This window comes from Empidonax traillii, unplaced genomic scaffold (assembly GCF_003031625.1).
Source record: "Empidonax traillii isolate 1590-97213 ecotype Southwest subspecies unplaced genomic scaffold, ASM303162v1 scaffold809:size313224, whole genome shotgun sequence".
NCBI classification, from domain to species: Eukaryota; Metazoa; Chordata; class Aves; order Passeriformes; family Tyrannidae; genus Empidonax; species Empidonax traillii.
Window position 1 is genome coordinate 111,876 of NW_020956002.1, and position 25,161 is coordinate 137,036.

Below are 25,161 nucleotides of genomic sequence, written 5' to 3' on the forward strand. Positions count from 1 at the left end.
GCACTAAAGCATTGGCTCCTCTAGAGAGTCCTCGGGGAGAAGAACTCATTTAGTAGGAAATTATAATTGGGTTTTCCAAGTGGTTCTGGAATCATCGCTGTGCATTTGGATAGAATGATGAATTTTCAAAGCCCTCTGCAAGTGTGTAACCAAGCAGGGTGTGCTTTTAAGGATGAAGCAACCAGGATACCTTGATTCCTGGTCTTTTTAAAGGTGATTGCTGGGAAAGCATGTGAGAAACGTGTTGTACCACAGAGAAGCAGCGAGGTCTGGGGAGGGAGGTTCCCTTTCCATGCTGGGGAGTACTCAGCATCAACAGTTTAAGCACATCTAAAAGGAAGGAACACAGCTTATCCTTCCATAAAATAATCTACTTAGTCTTCTTTAACTACCAGAATATTGTTTAACTTTTAAGAAGCTTCATCCAAGTATTATAAAGATGCTATTGAAAGGTTTTTCCTTCTTTCTTAAAAGTCACTGAGGAAAAATCACCTTCTGCCTTCTCTCCAGAGTAACTGAATTAAAATGCTTTAATTACAGGACAAAGAATTATACTTAGTTATATTTCAATATAGGTACCTGCTTTGGAATAAAACTTTACGTGGTCTACACAGGTTTTGTCCAGGATAAAACATATTGGTAATAGGCCAAGCTTACTGGATAAAGCCAGGGCTTGGATCAAAGCACCTCTTTAGCAACACGGTTCTTGTTTAAGATTAAGCTTATATGGCAGTGGGCTCTTGGACTGTGGGTCAGGTGTGGTACAGACTGCAGCTGAACAAGGGGATGAGAACATGTATACACTGGCCCCAAAACAAGCACTTTGATTTTAGGAGATCTGTGTGCAAATCTCCACCACTCCACAGAGAGCTTGGACTTGGATCGGGAAAGGGCTTGATGCTCTGACCTGGTGCTCAGTCTTCCAGATGTTTTTGATGGAAGAGTTTTGTTTTTTTTTTTCCTCCCTGCAGTAAACTGAGCAGATGCTGCAATACACAATTAGCTAAGTTCCAGCAGCACTGGACTCTCTTCATATTACAGCAAATTAAAGAGGAAGTCTTGAGAGGAACTGTGGTCCTGTGGGCCTCCCTGAAAACTGCAGAATTCCAAATCAGCACACAAATCTCACTGGAGCTCCCAGTGGCTGGCTGGGTGGGGAAGGAGGGAAATTGCAGGAGCTGGCTGCATTACAGCTATTCTTCTCTCCTGTCTGCAAGAAAGTGTCCTGAGAAATAACCTTAAATTGTTTGTGGAATCGTGGAGTCAGGAAAAACTTGGACTAAAGAACCTCTGTTGGAACTTTCCTGCGAGTCTTGTTGCTGCTGTTAATGTTTCAAATGAAACACTGTTGGTTCAGGGAAGGTCCAAAAGAACTGCTGCAGGAGTCTTACAGGATCTTACCGTGATTTGGCAAGATGTGCTGCCAGTTCCCCCACCTCTGCAGGTGCTGTGCCAGGCTGCTCCTGGAATCTGCAGCCTCTGGAAGTCTTGGTGCTCCTGGGAGTGCTTTTGGTTTGTGTTGGTTTTTGGGTTTGAGCTGTGCTGATGGATAAAGTGACGGTGAGGAGAGGCTGCGGCCTCTTCTCTTCATCTTCCACTAAACATTTCCCAACCTGCTGAGAGAGTCTTTGCAGAATTCTATAGGAAGGAGTGGTCCTGCTGATAAATATGTACATGCTTCAGTGTTCCTTGCATGTTCAGGGCCTTCATTAGACAGGGAAGGTGAATGATGACTAACCACAGATCATGGGTAACAGTAAGAAAGGGAACAACCGAAAGTACCTCAAGTGCTTTGAAGAAGAAATCAGAGCCAATTGTAGCCACTTTTGAGGAAAAGTTCACTTTAAAAAGAGAGCTCATGAAATGCCTTCTAAAACAACTCACTAGCTCTCTCAACTGTTGTGTTACTAGAATTCTAGATGCTGTCCTGTGCAGTCCAGAGCAGTTAATGGCTATCCAGCATTAGAGATTTCAAATTACTGTGATAAGCCTAAAATACCCAAGACAGTACCTGGGTGTTCAAGAGAGTGGCATTTTAAAACAGCTGCAATACAGTTACTTCTTTGCAATCACAATAATTGGTGAAATTCATATTGAGAGTAACTGAACTACCCATGGTATGATACAGTGTGAGGGAACCTGCAGCAGATCAAGAGCCAGGACTTGCCCTGCCACCAAGTCACTGTTTTAAAGACTTTGGTGGAGGAGTCAATGAGCTAAAATTCTGATCCTACCCTGGTCTAAAGCTAGTGGATGGGCAAAGAGCAGTGAGATCCTTTTCCCTTGGTAATTCCCTTCTGGCTCCCTTGTGCCTTCACTTCCTAAAACCAAACCATTTCAGACTGCTGCTGCCCATCTCCTCGTGAGCACAAGGACACATCCCCACTACGATTTTGGCAACAGAGTTATCCAACAGGACTTTCAGAGAGGTGTAATTTTCAGCTGCATGTTTCCACAAGTCCTTGTCATCCTCTTCCACCTGCTGTGGTATAATCTCAGAGCAGGTTGTTCATAAAACCATGTTAAGTAAAACTTCTCTTGCATTTTCCTGGAAAGCAGCAGTATAGCATCGAGCACATGTTCATGTCCATTGCCTCCAGTTTCCAAAGCTTCCCCTGAGTAGTAGGGGGGAATGCAAAATGTAGAAATGCAAAATATGCTTTGAAGAGCTGGTTTTACATTGTTCCTTTCTTTCTAATAGGAAATATTTAAATAACGCTTGGAGGTAGATGATTCAGGGTTCAAAGCATAGGTGCTCCCTGCACAAATTCTGGCACATGGACTCCTTTTCCCCCTCATCTCAGGGTGCCAGGCTTCACTCAGTTCTTGAAAATACAGTTCAGTGAAAGAGAGGAACTGAAGTTAAAGAGGTCAGATATGTCTCACTGGCCTCATGAAAGCCCTAACTGGGGAGACAAAGTAAGTTTAGTGTGTTATTTTGAAAGACAGGCCCTGTTACAATGGGGTCTCCTTGTAAATGGACAAGATGGACGGAAGGAAGGAAGAGAAGCAGAGGTACAGCCACTGGTTCAGGTTTGCAGAGGCTATTCAGTCTCTGCCGGGATTCACAGCCCTATCTATAGCTCGTGTTGCCTCCTGAGGCAGATTTGGCCCCAGGATACAGGTGCTCATAAATAGCAAACCGGGAAACCAGATAATTCTGCAGATGCTCTTCTGTCTTCTCAAAGCATTTTTGGAATGGTTTGTGCCTGTGGGAGGTGTTCTGAAGGCAAGGCTGCTGCTCTGCAGCCACTCTTCTATTTATGCCCTTTCCTGATACTCAGCTCTTCATGGACCTTCTATAAAGAGATGGGTCCTAATAAAACACACTTCTTTCATTATTAACTATTATTATTATTTTATTGGAATAGTTCCTTCCTCGGTATGGAAGAACATTAGAAGCCAATTAACAGGCAAGTTGTTGCTGCAGGCTGCCCAAAGGTTCTTAGGCAGAGCTCAAGTACTTTGGTAGAGAGTGGGTGGTGCTTCCCAAAATGTAATATTTGGATCAAGGTAATGCCCTTTCCTGAGTGCTGTACAGGTGGAGGAAGTACTGTATAGATTACAAATGCATATAATTATATATTCACTGTAGAAATATCATGTATACCTATAATATGTGGTAGAGAACATCAAGGCAGCTGGGAGTATTTTGTTGCACTGTGGCTTCTTGAAAAGTTGAGGTAGTTCTTTTTTTTAGACAATTCTAGTTAATTCCTTCATGAAATATAAGCATTCTGGACAATTTATCCCGTGATAAATTTTAGCGTGATTTCATGAAACAGAATGACAAAACCAGTTATGAAATATATATTTAAAAGAAAAAAAAAAAAAGAAAAAAGAAAGGGGGTTTTAGAGAAGATTTAGCCTTGCTTTTCACCTAGGACAAAACTCCTGCTTCCCAAGTCTTGGAAAAGAGGAGCCTTCGGGTCGCTCTGCTGCAACATTCCAAAAGTAGGTCACTAGGTGGCACTCCAAGGCTCCAGGTGATCCCTCTGGGGACATCCGTGGCAGGAACGCTCGGCGTATCCATGGGAAGGCTGCGGCATGGAATTCACCGCCGCACCTCCGCGTAGTCACACACACACAAAAAAAATAAGGGACCGGATTTAAAGTAGCAATAACCCCTGCCCCAGCCCCGAGGGATTAAGGCCGGGGAATGCCCAAAGTCGAGGTGTAAACACGAGGAAAGCAAACAGCTCTGGCACCGGGCAGTGGGAGTTCAGTTTTATGAAGGAGAAGGACGGTGGTTTGTGCTTTCACCAAGGGCTGAACAACTTTTCTCACGTTTCCTTCCCGTCTCTTCAGGCTTAAAGGCACTTAACTGTGCTACCCTCTGGGCGAGCTGTGCTGAAACACACATTCGTTTGGGAGGAACTTGTCAAAAAGAGGCATCCAAGGCTGTGCCGGGGTGTATTTACTTTCCAGATGACTAGTGGATGTCGCACACCACAGCCTCGCTGGGGAATTAGGAGGAGCTGAAACAACCTGAAGTAGCAAAGCATTTCAGCAGGGGGAGTGTCCGTGAAAGAAAGGTGTAAAGCAAATAGGGGTGCTCATAACAAGGACCTTTGCAAGCTGTTTCAGTCCCTTAAAAACAGTCTGGAAGACTTCAGGGTCCCAGGGTTTGCCTCTGAGGGGGGCACATTTCTCATGTTTGGGTTTAAAAAAGGATGGATTTTCTCCTCCAGGGTGCTGGTGGCAATGACACTCAGGTGTCTGTCTGCAGCAGAGGCAGTGCAGCTTCCCTGATGATTTTGGGGAGAGTGTGTCACCCAGGCTGGGCCAGAACCACATGGGTCACCTGCAGAATCCCAGCTGGATCCAGAGCAGAGCCTGGAGGAGCGAGACAGGTGGAAGGGCTGGAAAGAGGCAATCATCTCCACAGCCAAGCCCTGGAGGAAGCCAGTGGCTGGTGGCAGGCAGGGATGGAGTTAGGTGAAGTTGGGAGAGAGGCAGGGGCAACCAAAACAAAAAAAAAGTTGTGTTTTAGCTTGAGCCGGGAAGGGGGAAGGATCCCTGCCTGCAGTTGCTGAGGAGATGGGCAGCTGTGTCTGCCGACCTGTCTGCCCTCCCAGCCAGTGGAGCAGGGCCACCCATCCCTCCCTCTGTCCATCCCTTCATCCACCCATCTCTCTGTTCATTTATCCCTTCATCCATTCATTCCTCCACCCCAGCTGCCCATCCTTCTGTCCATTCATCCCTCCATCCCTCCACTCACCCACCCATCCACTCCTCTGTTTATCCACTCATCCATCCACCCATCTATCTATCCATCTAACAACCCATCCCTCCACCCACTCACCCCTCTGTCCATTCATCCCTCTCTCCTTTCATCCACCCATCCACTCACCCATCCATCCCTTAATGCCTCCCTCTGTCCTCCACACATCCCTCCCTCCCTCCATCCACCTGTCCATCCCTTCACCCATCCCTCCATCTATCCACCTTCTCATTCGTCCATTCCTCTGTCCACCCATCCTTTCATCCCTCTTTCCATTCTCTCCATTCTTCATCTCTCCATTCACCCATGCTGCCATCCCTCAATCCACCCATCCCGCCCTCCCTCCGTCCACCTGTCCATCCCTTCAGCCATCCTTCCATCTATCCACCTACCCATTCTTCCATTCCTCTGTCCACTCAGCCCTTCATCCCTCTTTCCATTCTCTCTGTCCACCCATCCCTCCAATCCCTCCGTCCACCCATCCCGCCCTCCCTCCGTCGACCTGTCCGTCCCTTCACCCATCCCTCCATCTATCCACCTACCCATCCCGCCATCCCTCTGTCCCCCCCATCTCTCCGTCCACCCTTCCCTCCTTCCCTCCCTCCCCCGGAGAGCGCCCTCCCTCGATGGGGACCGATCCTCGCGTCCCGCTCCCGGCGCGTCCCCCGCCGTCCCCGCCAAGCCCCACGGCGGGCATCCCCCGTGCCGGCGGGACTCTGGCTGTCCCGCAGCACGCCCTCCCCGTGGGCGGCCCTGCCCGCCCGTCCCCGCCCCGCGGCGGGACCGCGGCGAATCAGCGGGGCGCTGTGCGGGCGTCAGCGCCGCCGGCTCCGCGGCCGCCCCGGCGCGTCCCTTATCGCGCTCCCGCGCCGCCAGCGCATCGTTATCATGGGCACTGTTTGCTTTGCGCGGCGCTGCTGTTTGCTTTTCGCCCTCGCCTGGGCCGGCAGGTTGGCGGGAGGCAGCGGGGGCGCAGGTAAGGAGAAGCGCGGGGTTGGAAAAGGGAGGAAGGCGAGGGGCGGGGGGAAGCTCCGCCGCGGCGGCCCCGGGGGGAACCCTGTCTGTCTGTCTTTCTGTCTGTCTCTCCGCTCTGCCCGCTGTAAGGTGCCGAGGGGAGGGTCGTTTCCAACACCCGGGGGTGCTGGAAGTTGCGGTGGGGAGGCGTTTTCTCGCGCGTCTGACACAGCCGGAGCCGAGGGACTTGTGCTAGGGGAGAGATGGGGAAGAAAAAGTTAGTTTGCTTAAGTGCCTGCGAGATAAGTCTGTGCTGAGCCCTGGGATATCTTCACAGGTTTTTTTTCCCCTGTCTGCACATTAACCCGAAGACCTGGCGCTTCTTACACTCTGTTTAATAGCAGTAATGATACTTAATCTTTACTTTAAAAAAAAACACCCCGAAAAATCAAACACCCCCTCGTCCTAGCCCTCTCTGCCTAGGAATGTTTGTAAGCACAAAGTGATTTCTTAAAAGATGCGTATGCGGTCTCTGAAGTTGTGCTAGAAGTAATCCTTTAAGGTGAAGTACGAGCGGGGAGGGTTTGGGAGGGGGATGCGTGTAAAAATCCCTCAGATAGAGGAGTTCAAACGCAGCAAAATGAACGAAGTCAGCGTAGAAGTTCCTGAAGTCCGAGAAATGCAATGTGAGATGTGGAGCAGAGCAAGGGCTCATATTTGGTTTTGCCCTTTCATTTGACTCATTGGCATTCACGCCTGACTCCCAGGCATCCTCTGGTTGCTGTGAAATGTCCCCCTTGGCTCAATGCAGTTTGAATTTTTGACGGCATTATAAAGAGTCCAGCTGTCACTCTTGCTGATCTTGATGGGAGATGGGTGCCGGTTTAATGACTCAAAAGTATGAACCAAGGCATTTAAAAATAAAAAAAAAAAAAAAAAAAAGGGAAACAAAAAACAACCCCAAAAAAACTTCTTTTCTTTTTGTGCTTGACTGAATCTCTGCCTGATCTAGGCAACACCCTCGGACCCCCTAAGCTAATTCACGTAAATCATGGCTAGATGTGAACCGGCTCGGCGGCTAAAATAAACGAATGGACAAGAAAGAAGGGAACAGATTACAGCAGCAGAGCGTTTCTCCTTAAAATCAAGGGGCTTAGTGCGCTGTTCCCCTCTTTCTTAAAAGAAAGAAAAAAAAGAGAAAAAAAAAAAGACAAAAAATCCCCCACAACAATACAGAGTCCAGGGAATTCTCTCGCTGGGATCCCAGAGGTGCCCCGCGGGGCCGCCCGGGTCTGCACCTCCCAGACAAGTTCTCTGCTGTGTGCCATGCCCCAGTGTCTGCTTATCCTCCCCTCTCCAAACAGCCCCCTCCTGTCCCCGGTGACTTTGAAGGATCCGTGAGTTATCACTGGAGATGGCTGAGTGAGCACTTCTGAAACAATTAGCGTTAGGATTTCCAGCTCACAATAAAGCTGTTTTCACTTTAGTGCACCTTTTTGGAGGATCTGTTAATCTCGTTGGCGTGATACCAGCTTGCACAGGTCTCTCGCTGGATGCCCCTCTCCCTCCCTCTCTCCCTCCCTCTCTCCGCGGCACCCCCGCTGCCCTCGGTCCTTCCTGGGCATAAAGGGCAGGCTGTGCTCCGCTGCATCCCCCGGGCAGCGCTCCCCTGCCCGTCTGGCTTCTCCCGGGAGCCCCAGATGTGGCTCTGGAGCGAAATGGGGAGGCAATCCTCATGAGGGGAGCTGTTGACACGACTCTGTCCGCCCGGTGTCCCCAGGGCGGGGGCGGCCCCGACGCTGCGGGTGTCGAGGTGGTCGGGGACCGTCTGTGGGGACTGCGGGGGGCAGGGCAGGTTAGGCAGGGGTTTAAATGTTCCCCTGTTAACAGCACACCCCATCCCTGAATAGGTCAGAGCTGCTTCTTTTTTCTTTTTTCTTTTTTTTTTTTCTTTTTCCCCTCCTATGTTCACTTCATTAACATTCCCACGACTACCAAATCTCCCTCTCATCCTCCTCCCTCCCCATCCTCTTTAAATCCGAATGCCCGTCACTGAAATGTTTGTAAAGGCTTCCTACCCTGAAAGCAAGCTGTCTGGGTGCCCCCTTGCCCGAGCAGGGGCCGGGGGGACTGCTGGGACTTTCTTCCTCCTAAATGAGTTTTAGTCCAAGTAGATGATGTTATTGCAGGTTGCTTTCCTCCGCACTGACTTACCGAGTTTCATATGGTCTCACATTTATTTTATTTTTTTTTTTTTGCCTCCTAGTAAAAAGTATTAATGTGGTTTTGCTGTTCAAATATTTCTTTTTCTCATTCCCCAGCCAGCAGAGTTTATTTAAACTAGGGTCTATCTTTATAAATTAGGAAAATCTCTTTGCTAGAACACGCAAATGGTCTTTTTCTGTCCTCTTAAAGGTCATTTAAAGGCTGTTTTTTTACTAAGGGTCTCCAGTACCAGACCTGTACAGCAGAAGCTAATTTTTAGTGTCTAAGGATTTCCTAATGCAGGAATGTGAGAGTCAGTCCCTGTGGCTCGGTGGAGCAGCGCTTATAAATGACCTGAGGAGAACATCACGTTGGCAGGTTCAGATATTTAACCTCAGATGTTCCCCTTTCCAGGATGACACTGGGAAGGCAGGCAGGCAGGCAGGTAAACAACTCCAAGGGGACTTTCTATCCCCGGTGTTCTGTGTCTCAGGTCTCCCTCCTTATCTGTCCCCCCGGGGTTCGTTCTGTGCTTCCAGATGTTGACGAGTGCGCGGAAGCCACGGATGACTGTCACATCGATGCCATCTGTCAGAACACACCGAAATCCTACAAATGCATCTGCAAGCCGGGCTATAAAGGGGAAGGGAAGCAGTGTGAAGGTACGGACAGATCGGCTCCTCTCCTCTTTCTCCTCCCCTCCCTTCTCTTATTTGTTTGCTCTTTGAAAGCTTTTGTAAATAGCTGAATTCCTGAAACGATTAATGCAGATTTACAGCTGCTTAACCTCAAATCTGGGTGTTTATTGGCAAGCATCCCCCTGCTGCTCCTGCTAATTGTCCGGCACCGCAAACGTCGTGCCCGTCAGCCTACTTTGAAAAATTAAATTTAAAAAGGGGGGCGCGGCCTCGGGATGGGATGGGATGGGCCGGGCCCTTGGATCGCCCCCTGGACTGATTGCCATTCTCCCTGGGCAAGTTATAGTAGCTGCTTTTCTGCATCTCCTCGACCAGGACCCTGGAACTTGCTTCTCTTTGACACTATGAATGTGTCACAATCATATATTTCTAGTCCGTGGTGCAGTGTTTTGAAAGGAAGTATTTCAGATTATTGTGCTTCTACAGACTTAAAAAAAAAAAAAAATGTTGTTTTTACTTTTGTATGCCTTCTTGTAATTGAGAAAGACCTGACATGTTTTATTAGACACTGGGTACACTCGTATTTCAGATTTTGTCCCTCATCTTGTCTGTTGAATCTCAGCAGAGAAATTCTCTGGTCAATAGAATTAATATTGTAATCACAACCCTACAAATAAAAGATATAAGAACATTATGTTTTCCTACTTGTAGGTGCTTAGCAGGTATAAAAATTTTCCTTCCAAGTCTCTCTCTCTCTGTGGCAGAATGAAACTTAAAAAAAAAAAATGTTTATTGCCAGTCCATTAAAAAGATTAAAGACCTTGAAATGACTTTGCTGAAGTCTACAAAAATTTGAAACCGCATATTATTCTCCATGGACTTCCAAAGTGTTTGTTCAAGTGCCCTCATGAAGCATTTTTGTGGTTGTCATATTTTTTTGTCTTGGGCTTAAATTGACAGAGACAAATTCCTACTGTCCACCTCTTGCTGCTCTGAGCTGCTGTTCATTTGGAAACCAGATTTTCTTCCTTGCAGACAGGATAATCATTCAGCACCCCTTCTTCCTCTCCTCATCCCTTCCAGGGAAAGAGCTACAGAACTCTGAGGAGAAACTCAAGGCCACAGCTGGGAAGTTACAGCACTCTCAGCTTTGGTACTTGTTGTGTTGGTTTTGCACATCAAGAGTTTCCTTGAGCTTTAACTATTCATGTTTTAGTTGTTAAGCTCTGTTTAATGGTGAAAGACATGGCTTATACTCATGCTTGTTTAATATACATATTTTATACTCATGCTTATTTAATATACACATTTCTCTTTGCCTGACTTACCTTGGCTTTGTAAAAATAACAAAAGAGAGCTCAGCATGTCGTAAAAACCAAGATTCCTCTTTGCAGTGATGTACAGAATAATGGAAATTCTCTGTCTGACATCAAACTCATATCTAATAGAATCAGTGTCTGACAAGCCTGATAGGTAAAGTGAACTGGAACAAACTGCAGCATATTGAGCATTAGTCAGGTCAATGAGCACAAGCTGTTTAAACCAGGTATCCCTCTGCATGATATATAACCTTTTTTACAATATTATGGTACCAGTTCTAAAGATTTTGCATCAGCTGTGTGTCTCGAGCTTGCAATTAATACCAAACTCCTGGATAAGTGGAAAGCTTGAAATGTTTTTGAATGTCTCCTGTCTGGGGCTTGTTTTCAATTGGTTATGTAGTACCTGTGAATTTGATCCCAAAGTACTTTGAAGCCCAAATAACTGAAGTTATGTACATTCAGTGTAGGGCAGGTATCATTACATCCTTTTCATAAGTCAGTAAGCTCATAATTAAAAGGAAAGGTCACACAAGTCAGTGACAGATCTGAGATCCACCTCAGGCCTGCTGTGCATGGAGGATGGGTTTATTTTGCCTCTTGAGGTTCAGGATTCAAAACCTACAGAACTAAACAGGGTAAATTCAATGATGGGTGTTTAGTGTTCTGTCACAAGACAACTTCAGTGATCAGCCTTTTTAATTACCTTTTAAAGTAAAGGTTATTTCTTTAAGATAAAAGTGATTGATTTAATGTTATTTCATTAACTAAAATGAAATCCACTGGCTGGTCTTTGTGGTGTCAAAAACCGAAGCTGGGTCATTAAATGATTCTTAAAGTTTTATAACTGGGCTTTTCTAAACAAGCCTTTTGATCACTAAAACTAGTTACCTCTGAGAAAAAGGTCACAGTTTTACAGATGATGTGCCTCTTTAGCTAAGTTTGTAGCAATTTACCTGTATTGCTTCATGTCTGAAGAACATCCATTATAACATAACTGACTCACTTATACTCCAGGCTCTCCCACGCAACCAGGTTTTACTAAACAAGCAGAATTGCAATTTTTGCAGCATAGTGAGCTTAAAGAAATTACACCACATGATCAGATTAATTCTGACAAATTTTCGTTGAGGTTATGCTGAGGCACTGCAATTGAGTTAGAAAACGTGTACGTGTTTGTTTATTTTAAACATCAATCTTCAAAACTGCTTTTGTTCACTTGAAATCTGTTTTTAGAGGAAGGGAATATAGTATGGGAAATAACTTTTTTTTTTTTTTTGATGATTCTTAGGTTTTAGAAAAGCAACGGAGCATGTACTTATAGAAACGTGCCTAGTATGTGAATATTTATTTGTGTGCTCTTGTGTATTTGTTTATATTTCTTTTAAACAATGGGATCTTCAGGTCAGTGTAGTAAATGTGGAGCCCAGACACTTAGGCAGAATTTTGTGTGTGTTTTGCTGCTGTGAGCTGAAGAGTGGGGAGAAATACATAAGACAAAACCTTTTCTTTAAGGAGCCTTGGAGAGCTCTACCAGCAATTACACAGAAATGAAGTATTTTCTTGACAGTCTGTTAAATTCCTTTTTGCAGGGAATTTCTTTCCGAACTTTGCTTTTCTCTCAGAATGTCCTTTATGGCCTGGGTTTCTCCAGAGGTTCTGAGGATTGTGGATGACTTGTCAGGCACATCTACCTTACCTTTTTCCTTTATTTTATTTTCTGGTGAGCCTGTTGCTGAACCAGCTGAGCTGTTTCTTTCCACAGAGCATAATTGTTTCTCCAAAGACAGGAGTTCCTCCTTCTTCCTGTGTCCTGTCTCCTGCTTCCCTCTGTAGATTTTGGTTTATACCTTTGTTCTTTTTTTTTTTTTCCCCCTCTGCTTTGTTAAGCCTTATGGTCAGCATTGCTGTGATGTCCTCCCATATCACATAATATTTGTGTTCGGTATCCTTTGAAAACAAATTCTCTACCTGACCTTTTCATAGGACAGAATGACGTGTCCAACCCAGGTGATCTTTAAACAAAAGTAATTGCTTTCAAGTCTCCATTTCTATTCAATATATAAAAAGCATTAATTGATAATGAATTGATTGACATGGCTAGGAAATCCTCCCTGTTGTGATTTTATTCAGTATCTCAAATGCAGTGATCTTCATGCTCCCCAAGTCTTTGTCCTCACCTTCTCTGCATTGACTTTTGGCTTCCCCACAGGTTGGTGTCTCAGTAAAACTGTGAGCTGGAAAACTGTGTCAAGGCAGTGGAAATTCCAGAGGGTTCAAAAGGATTCCAAGTCCTGATGTTCCTCATGCCCTGATGGCCCTTCTCTGTCTCCAGTGCAGTGGGTGTCAGGTCTTGTAGGGTACCCTTTCACTGAGCACTTTATGAAGAGGTTTAGCTTTTAAACCTAGTTTTTAGTTGGGTTTTTTTTTACCAGTGCTGCTTCTTTGGCTACTCCAAACCCTCACCTCATGAATGGTTGAAATGCTCTGTGTAATTTTTCATCAATGTTTACCTGTGCCCGTTTTATATCCAGTTACTGTGTTGACATTATTTTAAATGCATTTGTTGTTGTTTTTTTTTTCCTTACCCTACTCTTTATCCTCAGTGTGACTGTAATTCCAGGGAGTTGCTCTAGCTGTAGGATTTTTTTTCGTTTGGATTATACCTTACATGTAGGACCCTTTCTCTACAGTGTATAGAGAATGTGAGTGAGGGGATGGGATTTTTCCTTAAGACATGTTCACTGGGACCTGTTGCTTCTGGATTGCAAAACTCTACTCTGAAATTTCCCATATTGACTGTGATTTTCTTCTAGGAGTGGTTTGTTTTTGTGGTTTTTTTCCTATCTTTCCTAGTATTTGCATAACTCTGCTTCAGTTCTTTAAATAATGGATCACACACAGGTGTTGCCATGTTACTTTTTGTACAGAAATGGTCACAATTTTTAGCTCTACTTTTTTTTTTTTAATTATTATTTCTGTTGTGAAGCTTCATAATTTTTTGAATGGACTTCTTGCTGAGGGCAACATACACATTCCATGGCAAAGTGTCTTGGCCGAGTCTGCCCTGAGAGGGTGATCTTCTCATTCCTGCTCACATTGGAAGTTTGTGCTGTATCAGCACCAGCTCTGCTTGTCTGCTGGCTCAGTGGGCCTGTGCAGTTCTGGTGATGCAAGTTTGTCACGTGTTGATGCATTTGCAGTCCTTTTCCCAATGTAAATAGTCATTCCAGATAAACAGGCAGGTGGTCGTGGTAACCTGCAGCGAGGGCTGTTACTCCTCATTGCCCCGTGGCTGGCACCTCCCTGGCTTTAAACATCATCCCAAAATCAGATAAACCATTCCTGCCTCAATCACAGGTAGATCCAGCCTTACAGCAGGTCATGTTCCTCGTATCCCCATTTGGAAACACACCCCAATTGTCCTTGCTGACCCCCAGTGCTCATTTAAAGGCTGCTGAGCTGAAGGAATTTTTTGGAAGATGTCCAACCAGCCTAGCAAGGCATCTCCTAATCTCCTAGACTTTTGTCATAGTTCCTAATATTCCTCTGTGTACAGTGGATGAGAAAAACTCAATGGTGTATCTGGAAAAATCCTTGCATTGGTATCCCTAGATTTTGGTATTTCCATGGTTGCTCTCTGATGCCTTCGTCTCTGACATGACCTGTTGCTGCAGATGGAAAAGCTCAGAGTTCTGCACAAATCACCTCTAAACTGCCAACTGAAAGCCCTTTTCTGAACTAGGAATTCTAATTTTGTGCAAAGAGCAGGATGGTGAATTTCTTACTCTGGCAAGTTTGAGACTCTCGAATGTGTCACATTCACACAGCAATTCACAGAATATGCTGAGTTGGAAGGGACCCACAGGGATTATCTTCGTGCTGCAGGTGCAGTAACATCCCTAAGCCAAAATTTAAACTACTCACAGTGTTTAGAGCAATATACTAAAGTTTAAAATGATACTTCATTGCACTTGAGTCAGAAACTGTACAGATAAACCAGTTTTTACCCTCTTCAGTAATTTTGTGGATATGAAGCCAAGTTTCTTTTTATACCTGTTTGCTAGGTCTGTTTTTAAGGGATTTAAAACAGATCTTAACAATTGGAAAAACATATAGAAAATGCACCCTCTTATCGATTTGATTTAATTTAAATAATAACAATTGTCTCTTCAGGCTTGACTTAATATTCTTATAATTTTACAACAAAGACTTGTTTTATCTTTCATTTACTTGGGAAGCTCATTCATGGTCTGACACGATGGATTTTCGTTTTACTACGGTGTTTGAAATACCTGCTGTGTTTTTCTCGTGCCCTTCCAAAATGAACCCAAATATTGAGGGGGGGCTGCTCTCTGAATCAACCAGCCTGGAAACAGCACAGGGAATCTCAGCCTTGTCATTTCCCAGCTCCTGGTCCTGTATCTTCCACCAAAGCCCCCTCTTGTCTGCAGGGATAAGCGAGTAAGGGGCTTCTGGATGTCTTTTAAATGGAACAGCAATTCCATTTATTTAGGGGGCTCGGTGTTGTCCCATCAAGCCACTCTCAGCAATTCATTCTTAAGTGGATCATCTTCATCAGTGATGGCATGTGAGAGTTGGGTGTCCTGTGGTTTCTGGAATTTGGGCATCTTGATGCTTGCCCAGCTCTAGAGAGCTGAGACTTGTGACTGATGATTCTTCTAATTGCAGTAGAAGGTGAATTAATTCCCTTAAGGACACCCTTGATTTCCCTGAATGAGGTCTGTGGTGGATATCAAGTACTGGAGCTGCTTTCTAGAGCCTAGAACACCTTAACAGATGGTATTAATGTCAGATATTGAACTACATGTCATCTTCCCTTCGTGGCTGTGTTCTGGATGAGACCTGTTGCTACAAGTCTGTGATGCTGGTTTAGGTCCTACTCATTTATTTGGTGTCTTGATGCATTTTTTGGGGTTTAATGTTTCCCAAAATTAGATTCTGAGGTGTTCTATATCTGTGGGTTTTTTTCTTTTCAAATTGTCTGGTACCATTTAATACTCCATTCCAACTTGCCAGCTTTCTAATTTGCTTCAAGGAATGAGCTTTCTTAGGGGATGGAGAAGCAGAGAAGAAGTAAGAAAATACTCCTGAGAACATCCTGTATTAAAACAGAATTTTATTACAGCCTAAGTGAATTAACAGCTTATGATAACTTTTTTTTTCCCCCTTCCTTCATGCTTCTTCAGTGAATAGAGCTTTTGTTTCGGTCAGAGTTGAGCCTTGATTTTATTTATTTATTCCAATTGCTTTAGTTTTCCAACTTTGTTCAGTAGTTTATCCAATAAAAGCAGAATATCCCTTAGCTGGGCTGTCTTGACCCGTTTATCTTCTCACAGGGCCATCAGTCCCCATGTGTCACACACCCCATTGTTTTCTCCTCTCCCTTTTCTCCCCTCCTCTGTCCTACCTCTTACTTTCTGCCAGCCCATAATGCTGCTTCAGTGAACAGCTCCCCCGGTGGTCCACTTTGGAAATCTTCCATTTTTACTTAGAAAAAGAACATTCACTCCAACTTTATTCTTTGCCCTCTTCAGAAATGCATCTCAGATAGAAATGTCACTAAATTTTGCATAAACAAATCCACGCCACTAGAAATATGATCCCATTCTTCAACAGCGTTACGTGTGATTCCCAGTTTGGAAAAAAAACGTGTTTTTTTTCCAAGGACACATCTCTAAATAGTTGATAAGCTCCCCTGTCTGCTAGATGGTCTATGGGTACTCTGGGAACTTCTAAATGTCATAAAATTTCATCAGTGTCAACAGTTGCTGAGCTGCAGAACCCAGGGTGGCCTCCTGTGGTGATGTGAACTTGGTATTTAGAAGGAACTTCTCTTTTTCCCCAGATAAACAGCGCAAGTCATCTGCCAGGAAAATTATAATAAGCTGAAGGGGCATAAATAAATTGCACTAAGTTCAATAGGTAAAAGTCTGCCCTTCTTTTGTCTTCATTCTTCATACATCTGTCAGATACTGTCCCATTTTTCTTGTTTTCCCACCTGTCACCTTCTAGTACAATCTCCTTTCCTTGCAGTCTTGTATATTCTGTTACTCAGCTCTCTTTTAACCCTATCACTTCCTTACTGCAAATCTGGCTTCTCCTTTTTCCTCTCCTCGTGGATTTTCTGTTATTTTATTCAGTTTTCCTTCCCCTGTCCTCTCTCTCTCTGGGAGAGAGTTACCCAGTGTCCCACAGCAAGACTTGTGGGACTGGAGAACTGGCAGCTGTAAGCTCTGAATACCCTTTACAGCTCCTTCTCATTTGAGTTCTGTCTTCAAGTCAGAAGATTTCCAGCTCTCAGGTTTTCCTTTTCCTTCCTCCTTCTCCACCTCTCTCCTGGCTCCCATCCCCAGCTCAGAGCTCACCTGTCCCTCAGCCCATTCCCTGCTGTTCCCATGGCTCTTTCCTCAGTGTCTGGCTGGAAAAACCTCTAAAAGTGGAAGAAAACACAAAGGATTACAGCCTGGCCCTGTAAGCAGGGCCATTTCTACCCTGAAATGGCAATGAACTGGGATGTAGAGGCTGAGACACATGGCAGGGAGAAGATGATGGTGAATAAGGTGAATAGATTTCCTAATCTGGTTCATTTTCTGGAGCCATTGTGTTGTGAAAGGCTGGGGGGGGGGGGCTGGGAAACACCTACAAAGGAGGTTGTTTTGGAAATTTAGCTGCATAAATTTCAGCAGGTGCCTGTTGAGCTTTGAGTTTATTGTATTTGGGTTTCTCTGTAAGGATTTTTTTTTTTTAAGTGGCCAGTTTTTGTTTGGTGAATTTTCAGCTGTGATTTGTCCATCCCTTTTTTTTTTGTCCTGAGAAATCTCCTGAAAGGGAACTCCTTGACTCCTTGAAGGAAACGAAATCTGAGAACATTTAGTCCAAGTAAGGGGAGAGATTTTTTTTACAACATAGCAAAGAAGTGAATTTTCCATACAATCACTTCAGGGAATAAAAATCTAACTTCTTGAGTTTTGGTTTTGGTGGTTTTTTTTTTCTTTGTTTGTTTTAGTGTATATAATTAAAATTTCAGCTGAAGAAAGCAGACCTGCTTTAAAGCAGATACCTTGCATGAAAAAAACGTAGTTCATACATAAATATTTGTCAGAGTTGTAAGACTGAAGGGAGGGTGTGACAGACCACCTTAAATTTCAGGCCTTCTCTACACACTTAAGATGCTGAGAAATAGGGATACACTTACATTACTTTGCTCAAATGCCTTGAATCATCAAAGTACTCAAATGCTTAATCTTAAGAAACTGTTACCCTTTAATTCTGTTTAAGTCCTTTATTAAATGGAAGATACTATTTTACTTTACAGTGCTGCTTCTCTGGAGCCTGTAGAAGGCCACAGTTTTTCCTTCAGTGACCAGTGAATTAAAAAAAAATCTAGATCACTTAACAAGCTGATATAAGGCCTTGATCTTGCTTTAAACCTGAACTTAGTGCTTAATACATGAGCAGTTAGTTTGGTGCTTTAGGCCTCATAGACAACGTATATCAAATTAAAGGCCATGTTTTCACAACTGCTGATGATGTTCTACAGCTCAGCCACCAAAGAATCAGAAATGTTAAACAGATTAAGCAATTTTCAGATTGTTCTGATTCCTATAATCAATTTGTTAAGCAGATGAGCTGTTAGAATATGGAAGCTGATTTTCATTTACGCTCTCAGCTAGAGGTTGCTGAGCTGCATCCCGTCATTCCCATGCCTTAGTCTGCATGAACCACTGTCAGTCCTTACCTTTAACAAGGCATTGTGCTCACAGAACCTCAAAAGTTTAACTGAGGGGGGAGGGAAGAGCAATGCATAATATGAATTTGGGGATTATTGGAGGGAGTGGTGTTACTGCAGAATGTGCTGCAGAGAATGGGAACCTCTGCAGGAGTAATTATTTGTTGGACATATCACTGCTGAAAATCCTGCAGGGTGTAACTGCTCTTGCATTCTGGTTCTTGCTGTTGTAAGAGGGGAAACTGCTCTGAAGTGCCTTTGTTCTGATTTCATTATCTGGAAGCAGAGGTCACATTCTAAACTTCCAGTCTCCCTGTCACAGTGGGAAAAGGGGATGAAGTGAGTGGGTATTTGCTTTGCTGAGCAGGGGGTGCAGGTAATGCATATCTCAGTTGTTTGGCAGCACATGCATGGGGGGAATTTGATATCTGGCTTTTTACCCTTAGAGATGTCAGTCTTTGCTGGGTAGAGTTGTGCCTTTATTCTATTTGCACTTTCCCGTTTCTAGAAATTCCTCGGAAAAGGAGTCTATAAGAACTGTGACTTTGAGACACGCCAGTGTATTCTTCTACCTACAAAGCAGCAAAGTCCAACTTTATTTAGAAATTCCCTTACTTTTTTCCCCCTGGTGCATTCCAACCTGCCTGGAGATGAACGTGATCAAAACTCCTCCTTCCACGTCCTCCCCTGTGACTGTTTTGGCTTGTTAAGAGTGAGCTTGTCAGGAGCCTGTTGGCCTGACGTAAAAACCTGAAGACTAAAAATGCTTTGGTTGGATATAATCTGTTTTATTAGTTATAGACTGTTTCACTGTGTGAAAATGGCAGCAGTTTATTCTGTGTACAGTTGTACATTCAAGGAGATTACGGCTTCAGAATGGAAGAAGTTTTGTGTTACAGTTCTCTCAAAAACTTTAACAATGGAAACAACCCTATCAAATTGTTTATACTGTGGTTGTTGACTAGGAAAATACTTTTTGGCGTTTGCATCCTTTCACTGCCTGCTCTGAAATATTTTTTGAAAAATCTTTTCCTTGGGGGAAGTGCAAGAAGTGCATTATAAAAGAAATACTAGTTGACTGCATCACATGTGGCCTTGTGAAGGGAAACCCAAAAGCTTTAGCATTCTTTTCTGGATAGGGGACACACAGAAATGTCTTCAGCAGCAGCAATTGCATTAATCTTCTGTAATAACTCAGTGACATACTTTGAGTTAATACAGAAGTGCTTTCCCTGAGTGGGAATGGCTGTAAAAGGCCATTTATGTAAAGAATACAAATCATAGTATAGAATTCTACTCTCTCTATATACTATATTATATATATACTATATTATACCTTTACCTGTCAAGTACACACCCAGCTGCTGAAGACCATTATGCCAAGTATGAATACAGAGAGAAACACGCCACTGGCAAGTTTACTACATATTTTTATTACTAAACTGTATAAAATTAAGGGGAAAAAAATGTAATAGGAGCAGATTTCATACTATATAAAATCACAGAATTTGTGTTTTATGGTTCAATTGTGCACGATAATCTGTAACATGCAAACACACAGCGATTTTTTGTTCCGCTGAAAATCTAGTTCACCAAGGATTCCTTCTTTAGCAAACTTTATGATCAGCAGGGAAGTAAAAAACTTAAGGGGAAATATGTGTCTTCTGGTCTGAATTAGTCACTGACATAGTCTTTTCTATTATAGTATTTGAAGCAGGAGGGAGTGCTTTAAATGCTTCAACCCATTTAACCTTAATTGCTCAGTTTTAATAGACATTTGCTAACTAAAGGAACCAAATTATAGCTTGAATTAGGCCTTACTAATCTTAATTAAAAGCTCTACTTAATAATCGGAAACAGCCTATGTTTAAAACACTGAGCCTTTCTTAATGGCTTATTTTAAAATGCTAAGGCCCTTTTGATAATAATTGTTTGGACTGAATCCGGGTAACCATTATTCTCCTAATACTGCACTTAATTAAAAATATCTCTTCCATGTGGTTTTGTGCAGTCTGGTGGCTGTAAAATTGTTTGACTGGTAGGGGGTGGGATTACTTGACTTTTCCTGGGGTAATTTGAAGACTTGTTGCTGCCCTTTGTTTTAAAAGTTTTCTGGGGTCAAAAGTTACAAAACTAGTATGTGAATCAATACAAACATTAGCTTATCAGGCACTTACAGCCATTAATAATACAACCTAATAATTCATTTATTTTAACATCCAAACCGTGCTCATTGCGCTCCTTTCAGAGACCTAACTTTTAGTAAAAATCAAGTCTATTATACTGGGAGGGAGGCAGGTCCTGGCTCTGTGTGTTGAGCATTTGGGATAGGGACAGAGTTTCTCTTCATTTCGAGGGCATCTGAAGAGGACAGAGGGTGGACTTGATCTCTCCAAAGATGGGACTCTGTAGTACAGACCACTACTTTATTTTCCCTTTATAGTTGATGGAGCATCGTGCTCAGGAAAGCACTGCTGGACTGTGTGATCATACCTTTATTTAATTCACATTGCTGGTAATTCCAGCAGCTGAATTGCCTGCTGGCAGAAACCAAACACAGATTATAAGCTCTTTACACCAAGTCTGCTGGACCTTTTATGTGCACTCGGAAGTAAATTCCGTAAAAAGTCTCTTGTGCCACTTACGGAGATGGACAGATCTTACTCTCAAGGAGTGTCAAGTAGTTTGTGAAAAATTAATAGGTGCTTTGAAAAGCTTGACCTGGATGTTTAACCTGACTTGAGATGGCTGCAGTGTTAAACCAGGTGCCGTGGCTAAACACCCATAATCCCATTATTTCATTTTTGAGTCTTTTAGTGAGGGTGAAGTTCTGTGTTATTCATAGGTGAGTTAAATAGTCAGGCCTTGGGACCCTGTTTTTTAATGGATAAGCAAGGATGTTGTAGTGTGTTCTTTCCTGGACTCCTGTTTATGTATCTTAGGACTATACTGGTGTATTTTCATTGTATTTCTAAAAGAGAGATTGTCTAGAAAGAGGAGAGGAGGAAGAAGCATGGGGAATTCATCAAGAACATTTCCAAAAGTGACAGCTCTCATCTCTAGTCTCATACTGCCTGTACTGTCCAATTAAGAAAAAAAAACAAACCACCAACCCAAACTGTTTTTTGGGTTGTTAATTAACTCTTTAGGCAAGATGTTGCTGCATTTTGCTTATCTGTGCATAATAAAACAGGATTGTTGTGCAAGGCTTCTCATGAGAAACCATCTAAATGAGAGTATTGGAAATAAGTTTACAGGACTAAAGAAATGTTTATATAAACTTACCCACTTTTATCCCCCTCCTGTTGGGGAGGAGATCTTGTTGTAGACTGCTTGGCTTTTTATGGTGCATTCTGTGAATGATATTCAAAAGGTGTTATTTGAATACTGCACAGGAGCTGCAGGTGTTCGTTGGTCCTTTCTACCTAAAGCTCTCCCCGATATAACAAAAATTGGTAATTACAAAAAAAATACCAAAGGAAAATTTCCAGGCTATGAATATGGGCATTCTTCAATTTACAGCAAATGCCCACATTACTGTTTCCATATCTGCATTTCCATTCTTTTTCCACTGAAGAGCATTAATGGAAGCTATATTTTCTAGTACAGGGTGTTTGAACATTGGAGCAGAAATGTCTAATTTTTCTTGGCAAAGCCAAAATTGCTTCTGCTTTGCTCTTATCTTCCTTTCTTGTCCAAACATCAGATGTAAGCACAGCTTGTAAATGAAAATATTTGATGATTCACGGGTCAGCAATTGTGTTTTTGAATTTTAAATTTCGTTCTTACCACTTTTCCTGGATTATCCTCACTGGGAAGTAGGTTTTGTACAGCCTGGCTTCTTCTTACCCTCACAAGATAAGTGTGTAAATTCATAAATTCCTGATCAGAGAGGCTCTGCCGTTGGTTATCTCTCCAGTGGTCAGAGAGTCCAGGCAATGTTTTGAGAGTCTGTAAAAGGCAGTGATGTAGGAAAAGCCAGTGGGTTGCATTAATATTCACTATCTGTACATCTCTCTCCTCTCTGGATGATGGGTACACATCCAAAGCTCAAAAACCAAAGGCTGCTTACCACTGTTGGTTAAATTATTTGTCTGTGGTGATAAATAGAGCTCTGGCTCACAGGATTAATTACTGCATGGCCTTTTAGAAGACTAAGGAGACCCTGCATCCTAACTGATGCACTCTCCCCGTGATTAAAATTTTAGAACTGTCAGCATGTCTCAGTAGGACAGGGTTCTCTCTTCCAGGAATGAAATAGCTGGAATCCAAAAATTACATCAGTGTAGGATTTGTTTGCAAATAAACCCCTTTTGCACTGATCTGCTACATCAACATCCAGGGCTTCTTGTTGATACTGGCCAGGGCCAGGCTTTCAAAACATGGAAAACATTCAATCTGCACACCCAAGCGAGTTGCATGGCAGGTACTTTACACATTGTGGAGGCAGAATTGTTGTTAAGGAGCTGGGAGGCTGTGCCAGAATTCCAAGGCTGCCAAGTGTTTTGGCATCCTGAAAACAGCTCCACGTTTCCTGATTGTGCAGTGCCCAAATTCCCTGACTCCTGGTGGAGGCAGCTTTTAGAGCCGTGAGCTGTTTGGGGCAGTGCTGGTGTGGGCTCACATTTAGGGTTATGGTCGTTTATCACCACACCTTTGGTGAGGTTTAACTTGCTGAGAGGGGAAATTCTGAAACACAAAATCTGTAACAAGCTGAATTTGTCATTGCAGGAGCAAAATGTGATTTGATCGTCTTAAACTCTGGCATGGTAACAAAATCTGCAGCCTAGTAACCTTTTTTACCTTTTATATGATGCAGAGAGCTGGAGGATGGGCTCACAAGAAAAATCAATGCTTGCCACTCTCCTGAAAAATAAAAAGAAAAAAAAAATATATATTATCTATCTATATTGCATCTGTATCTGGGCTGGAGCACTGAAATATTTTGTAAGAGGGCTTACTATCAGTACACACCCCAGAAAAGAGAAGGAAAATAAGAATCCCCAGCACTATCTCCTGGATAAGAAAAGTGTAATGTGAAATGATTAATATTGGAAGTTAGGAAACATATAGTAATCCATTCCCCTGGCCAAAGGTGCTGTGAGTTTTAGTTACCACAAAGTGTGAGGGAACTTCTGTTTCACGGGGTTTTAATGGCCATTTTTTAGTGCATTCTGTGTGTGTTGTAGCTTTTTCACCATCGTGTAGACCTTCCTAGTGCAGATAAAGACTTCTGTAGTTAGAAAAACTGTTTACAGCAAAAATAAACGTAGTTTTGCAAATTAAAATGCTGGGAGGCCTTCGCTTCGTCAAAGATGCTGTTGAGGGATGACGTGAATTTGTCTGCGTTCAGGGAGCAGGTGACAAAATAATAGGCAGAGTTGAATTCTTGGGCTTGATAAAGTGTTGGGTCTGGCATTGTCAGGGGACACAAATTCATGGTCTCCCTGTGTGTTATGTTCAGAAGTAGCTGCAGGACTTCAGTAAATGTTGAAATGAAAGGCAGCCCTGAACAGGTGGGCTGGTAAAATTAATATCTGATCCGTGTCCCTTACAAAGCAGGAAGTCTGACCAAGTGATACAGGATGACAGGAAACCCTTTATTTTACAAATCTTCCATTCTCCTACACCAAGGGCCACAAAAAAATAAGTTAAGACTCATTCACTGACAGATAACAAAGAGATTTACTTCAGAATCGGAGCTTGGAATTGTTTCTTTTTGTCAGTGGACAGACATTTAAACATGAAATGTGAAAGGAGATTGGAGAATTTGAGAATGAGGTGCCTGCAGAGTCTGGGGAAAAAAACAGGTGAATTATGTCTGTATCAACGAGCTAATTTCGCTCCTTTAAACCTCTGCCTCCTAATTTATAGGTGCAGTTTTCAACTAAAAGATCTGGGCACGACCTCCTGCCAGGACTTACTGAAATGATTATCATCAGGATGCAGGCACACCCCCCCTGTGCCAGTAAGGTGCACAAAAATCCCTCCCCATTAGGCACCCAAGAACTTTGAAGATTAGATGTGTAATCAAACATTTCCCATTCTATTAGAAGAGGGGAACTGGGGTGGAAATGGCTGTGATTTAGAAGCGGTGGGAAAAAAAACGCTGTCAAATGTCATGTTTCACATTGGGAACAGCTTGTGAACAGGAAATCTCTCTGCTTGAGCTTGTCGGGCACGGCAGCCACTAAATAAAGACAGACTCTGAAACTGCTCTGTGCTCCGCAGGTATCCATCTTTATTTGGGTATCTCACTTGCAGTTCAAAGAACCGGCAGCCAATCTGTTTAAATATCAATTAAGACAAATGTCAAACTGCAGCAAACTCCAATCAGGGGTTCAAGGTGCTTAGTGCGGGGTAACAATAATTTGGGATTTGTCTAGAAAAATATTTGGTGTGAAAGATAAGATTGCACTGTGCTGGCTGAGATGGCAGATGACACACAGGGATAATACTCTGGTACATGAACAGAAAATATATTGTCCCCTAGGGAAAGAACTCTGCTTAATTATTTCTTTTTTTTCCATAAATGATTTGAGCTATCCAGAGGTTTTAAACACCCCCCCCAAAAAAAATAACCAAAACAGAAGGAAGACTTGTCAATACCTCTGTAAGGTAAGATCCTAAGAGAGGTGTTCCCTGTCAGGTGTTGGGCTCGATGATCCTGGTGGGTCCTCCAAAACTTGGAATATTCTGTGATATAATTCTGTGATTTATTTGATCTCTCCATTCCTGCCCCTTAAGTTTTATGTATGACTGTATAGAGTGTTTAGGTGGCTGGCAAATGGCCCCAAATTTCAGCTTTCAGTTTATATGCTTATATATATATATAAATATTTAAGTCTTGTTTATTCTCCTGTTCTTCAGTGATAACTGTCCATTGGCAAAGTGCATGTCCACTGAAGCAGGAATACCTGAGAGGATGAATAAAGGGGTACTAACTTCTGTTTCTTGTCAGTTTGATGAGCTCATCAATGTCCAGCCATTAAAAATGTTCTTCTCACTCTCTGAATGAGGAGTTGAAGTAAGGAGGGAAATGCAGAGGAAAGAGAACACAGACAGGAA

General features: G+C 43.1%; 1 protein-coding gene across 3 annotated transcripts in view; it reads left to right on the top strand.

The window, feature by feature from the left end:
- Nucleotides 1–6,095: 6,095 nt before the first annotated feature.
- Nucleotides 6,096–25,161, top strand: part of SCUBE1 (signal peptide, CUB domain and EGF like domain containing 1) — a 166,951-nt gene continuing 147,885 nt past the window's right edge. For all 3 annotated transcript variants that reach the window (XM_027901749.1, XM_027901748.1, XM_027901750.1), the window contains exons 1-2: nucleotides 6,096–6,200; nucleotides 8,923–9,045. In XM_027901749.1, coding sequence (XP_027757550.1) covers nucleotides 6,113–6,200; nucleotides 8,923–9,045 — 211 coding nt within the window. In that variant the 5' untranslated portion in view covers nucleotides 6,096–6,112. The remainder of the gene's footprint in view (nucleotides 6,201–8,922; nucleotides 9,046–25,161) is intronic.